Genomic DNA, 5,070 nt, shown 5'->3' on the forward strand with positions numbered 1-5,070 from the left:
GAGAGGTGTGTTACATATACATTGTTTTATTTGTTGATTTAACTCTAGAACATTCAGTTATAAAATATAGTTGAGTAAATAGAATCAAGTTTTCAAGTGTATTAAAAATCTCTCCACACCCGATTTTATCAAATTCCTTAAAGATTCTCTCTACTGAGGACCCCAAAACTATATTCATCTTCAAAAGATGCAAAGACCTCTCATGTTCAAATGCATTTAACCCCTTTCGAAATATTATGGCTAAATCCCCAATCACAAACCTCTTGAATGAAAACATCAAATGTTTTCACAGCATACAAAATTGTGTCTGACCCATATATTCCTTATAATAAATTTCAGGCTCCACTAGTCATTGAGTACTTCAACCTATCTCTTGGTGGACCCTCAACCAAACATCAGATTTGTTGGATAGCCTTTACATTAATTAACTCCAAAATAATTATATCTGATAACTAGAAATCACCTGTAAAATTTCTCAAATATAAACTGAAGTCACCAATCAAGATGATTTTTTTGTGTGCATGTCCATCAAGAGATTCACTGGACCCCAAAAAGTTATGTCTCAAGGCATTTGTAGGGGTCAGACATCAAGCTTAATCTTATGCGGACATTGGACTTTTTTGTATGTGTGTGTGTGTGTGTGTGTGTGCGCACTTTCGTTCCTAGAGTGGTGGCTGATTGATAGATATTTGGAACACCCAAGAATATGAAACACAATTTATAAAATTGGGTACCAGGAGAGTTTTCTCAGCTGAACTGTAGAATCTCTAAATAATAACTATGTTTGGAAACCACCCTGTTAAAAGACTAGTTAATTGTAATATGTTGTAATTTACTTCCCTTTAGCTATTAAACCAATCACATAGAGACATGTGGCATTATCTTTTCTATTTTCTCACGTGTCAGCTGTGATAGACGATTTTTAATCTCTATAAAGTTTAGGGTAATTTTATGATTTTATTAGATTTTGGCATCTACATGAAAAAAAAACACTTTGTCATCTCCTCTCTCCATTAAATTTGGCCCTCCCATTGATATTACGCTGCCAAAAATTATAATCCATGATTGCTAACTATAGTATTTGAGCATTTCTTATATACAGCTAGGGTGGCAAAGTATGACATATCAAGTAAACACCTAAAATTACATCGGAATTTAACGATTGGGAACTTTTTTTTTTTTTGCTTTGGCGGGCCGCACGTACCATCCCACCCGGCTCGTAGAGGGGCATATAGAGATTCGAAGTCATGACTTGGGAGCAAATCCAATCAGTCTTGCCATCTCAGTTAATTTGGGTTAACTATTGAGAACTTATAATTATATAAATCACAAATTATTTAAGTATTTAAAAGATAAACATGATAAATGAATCTTTTACTGTGTAGACCCCAAAAATGTGTACGACTTGCACATTCTCCATTGAACTTCAGAAAACCACTTCTATGCCCAACTTTAGCAATATCTTCACATAATCTTCTCTTGAAATTGCACCCATAAATATATTTATCTTCAAAATGCATATCGTCCTCATCACCAAAGTCTTACCTTAAAAATTCAGGATAGGTTGAATGAAATATGTTCCTATAATTAATTCTATCTATTAAAACTATCTCAATTGACTTTCTTTGTCATCTATTGGGACCACTGTTACATTTTTCATGAAGGCTTATATTTTCTCCACGTGAAAACCTTCTCTTTCTCTCTTAAAAAAAAAAAAAAAAAAAGTAAAATGCCCTGTAAAAAGGAAAATATTATATATATATATATAGTCCAATATCTTAATTTTTATAATGAGAGAAGGCGGAATACAAGTGGCTGGACAAGGAGATTTAGATCTCACAAATGCCCCCACCTTTTCATTTAAATTTAATATAATCTGATCATTTTGGTCAAAAACCAAGAAAATTGCAACCCATGCGACCTTATAATCAATGGTCGTTAGTTTCAAAATTGCAAAAATATCTTTTTTACTATATAATCATCAAAAACTTTTTGATCAATATTTAAATTACAAATATGTCCTTTTGATACAAGTGCGTTTGAACATGCTGCTTTTGTCAAGATTACCAAACCAAAATATAGGTGTACTTCCAACAGGAAAATCCAAAAAAGAACAAACAAAAGGGAAATGCAAAATTAGAATTTCGGTCTAAAATAGAGTAAAGGGTGAGGGGCATGGAGGAATAGAAACTTCAACAACTCCTTCAAGCATTTGTGTAACCTTCTTCATGGTGGGTCTCAGAGATGGATCAGTTTGAATGCACCAGAGTCCCACCATCGCTAACCTCTCCAATCTCTTCATATCAATCCTAGCCTCATCATTTTCTTCAACCAACATATCTAATCGCCTTTCTATGAAAAGATTATAAACCCAATCCATCAAAGCCACCTCTTCATCTCCCATTCCAAATTCAACACAAGACCTACAACAAATAATCTCTAACAACATTACCCCAAAGCTATAAACATCAATTTTCGCTGTGATTGAGACCTTACTAAACCACTCTGGTGCAAAGTACCCTATAGTACCTCTCACCCCTGTACGTGCAACTCGAGTTTGCTCGGCTAACAAAAGCTTAGCTAATCCAAAGTCAGAGATCCTCGGCGTAAAACAATCATCGAGAAGTATATTTTGAGGCTTTATATCACAATGGATGATCTGTGTGCTGCACTCTTCATGTAAATACATGAGACCTCTTGCAATTCCAAAAGCAATCTGAACTCTTTGGTTCCAATCAGGCCTAGAGATTCCAAACAGGAAGCTTGCTAAAGACCCGTTACTCATGAACTCGTAGACCAAGAGCCGATGCTCTCCTTCATCGCAGTATCCGAGCAACCTGACTAGATTCTTATGGTGTGTCTGGCCTATGATGTTAACTTCTGTTTTGAATTCTTTCTCACCTTCTTGAACCACTTTGTCTAATTTCTTTACTGCAACAAACCTTGAAGGATTTGATACAAGAACACCTTTGTAAACAGTTCCAAAAGCTCCTCTCCCTAGCTTTTGCTTGAACCCATTTGTTGCTGTTTCAAGTTCTTTGTAAGTGTAGACTTGTAGATTCATCCCTAATTTGCTTGAACCATTGTGGAAGTTCAACAGTTTCTTTTGTTTAATGCAACACAAGGCTAGGATAATAGCCAAGAGAAAGATGAAATTGAGAAACACAGAATTGCCCAGAAGAACAGAGAGGATGATAATCAATGTAGTTTGATCTTTCTTCCGTAAACATGGGTTCTTCAATAACAATTCTGCATTCTTATCTTTGGGTACTTTGACAAAAGCAGTACCATTGACACTTTCGTGTTTCCTCCCATTCGAGAGTGGGAACTTCTTTTTCCAACAATTCTCATTTCTAAAGATTGCAACTGCACAGAAACAATCGCCCAAGCAAGCTTGCTTGCATGACGACTCGTTTACTCCTTGTTGAAGATCATAATCCGATGTTGGCCAATCTATGTTAATTAGTTCCTCGTATTTTACCAAATCTCCGGCTTCCACTCCATCTAATTCGCAACTCGGTAGCTGAAAATCCGCTTTGCAACCTTTTCGTTTGTCTTTTGGATCTAAGAAGGAATACCAAGGCGGGCAATTACAGCTTGGTTCATTGTTGGACTCAAGAACACAATAACTATTAAATCCACACGCGCCACTGCCGAGATCCCCTGTGACCGCAATACATAGATTTTTAGGAATCTCTTCCACTTCCAACCAAGACTCGGCACAGATCCCATCATTTGTCAGGTGATTTTTTGGGGAGCGGTATTTCCTGAAGACTCCATCAGAATCGAGCCTTGCCATGTAGTGGTAATTAGTTGATAAACTTGGTTCTGTAAGATTTCTGATTCTCTTACTTCCTTCTTCAATGTAAATGTCACCATTCTTATCGAAAACCAATCGAGAATCAGTGTCCCAGGTTCCGCTAGCCCAATAGGCTGTGTAAATCACTTGTGTAGGAAGGGAGACACTGTAAAGCACGAGATTGCCGTCTTCTTGCATTCGGAGCTGGAACCTACCATCCATGTAGTCGGTCTTGGTTTGCCGAGATGAAAGCTTGGTGCCCTTATTCAATACTTGCTCAGGCAATATTGTATCAGTGGGACTATTGAAGCTCTCCCATATATGAATGCTAGGATCACTACTTGAAAGAACAAAGTTCCCGTTATCGAGCATGGCAGCATAACTGGTGGTGCCTCCATTAGTATTTATGGGTTTGGCCTTCCATATCTCTACATCTTTAGGATCATTAAGCACGAGGTTTCCATCGTTGGTAAGCTTAACTTTCGATCCTTTTGGTGCTGGATCATGGATTGCATACCAAACTATAGTTTTTTCAGGGATTTTGTTGAACCAAATGGCAAGCAAGTAATGATTCTCGTCGAGCGGGCTGAATCCAAAGGAGAATTTACCGGATGGTGAAGACCATGAAATGTTGTCGAAAGTAGAAAAAAATGTTCCCAAGCTTATGTTCTTGTAAGTTTGAGCAGTGGCAACGATTGGTAGAAGAAATAGAAACAAGAGAAGATGAGTGAAAGGAGATAGCATTGCTCCAAATTTAGGAAGATATTGGAAGAAGAGATGAGACCCAAACTTTGCAGATGCCCACCCCAAAAAATTAGAGGTATAAGATGAGGAGAAGCCTATTGAAGTTGCAAAGCTGTTTATAGTCGTGATTGTTGTCGTAGTCAACAAGTTTGAAATTTCGAGCAAAAAAACTTCCCTTTTATGACTGATTCCAAATAAAGATTGAAAGGAGTGATTCACTGAGTGGACTTAGAAACTAGTTGAGTTAGATGCATGGTTTTAAATCTCGTCCGAGACCGAGACAACTTATCCTATTCATCTTGGTATCGTCCACCAAGGAGACGGATCGGCAAGTCATCTCAAATCTGATGTGTTTCTCAAATAAAGCGGATGGTGTTCATCGTGAGACAACTCGGTCTCGTTCACGGACAAGATGCCAAAACAAGTTTTAAAATCATGGTTATATGTGCTATATTTATTTCTTTTTCGTAAATGATAATATACATAATTTTAAGGTAGAAAAATTGTAACACTCGACAAGACTCGAA

General features: G+C 37.1%; 1 protein-coding gene across 1 annotated transcript; it reads right to left on the bottom strand.

Annotated features, from left to right (window-relative positions):
- Window positions 1-2,000: 2,000 nt before the first annotated feature.
- Window positions 2,001-4,702, bottom strand: LOC147386744 (G-type lectin S-receptor-like serine/threonine-protein kinase LECRK3). Its single transcript, XM_086422531.1, has one exon. The coding sequence runs from the start codon at window positions 4,541-4,543 to the stop codon at window positions 2,150-2,152; it is 2,394 nt and encodes a 797-aa protein (XP_086278657.1). The 5' UTR covers window positions 4,544-4,702; the 3' UTR covers window positions 2,001-2,149.
- Between the last annotated feature and the right edge of the window lie 368 nt (window positions 4,703-5,070).

The sequence above is a fragment of the Akebia trifoliata genome, chromosome 14 (genome assembly GCF_017979445.1).
Source record: "Akebia trifoliata isolate Shusen 1 chromosome 14, ASM1797944v1, whole genome shotgun sequence".
Taxonomy (NCBI): Eukaryota; Viridiplantae; Streptophyta; class Magnoliopsida; order Ranunculales; family Lardizabalaceae; genus Akebia; species Akebia trifoliata.

Bases quoted from the DNA above. Each gene is read 5' to 3' on its own strand.
- LOC147386744 (XM_086422531.1), bottom strand. From the start codon at position 4,543: ATGCTATCTCCTTTCACTCATCTTCTCTTGTTTCTATTTCTTCTACCA.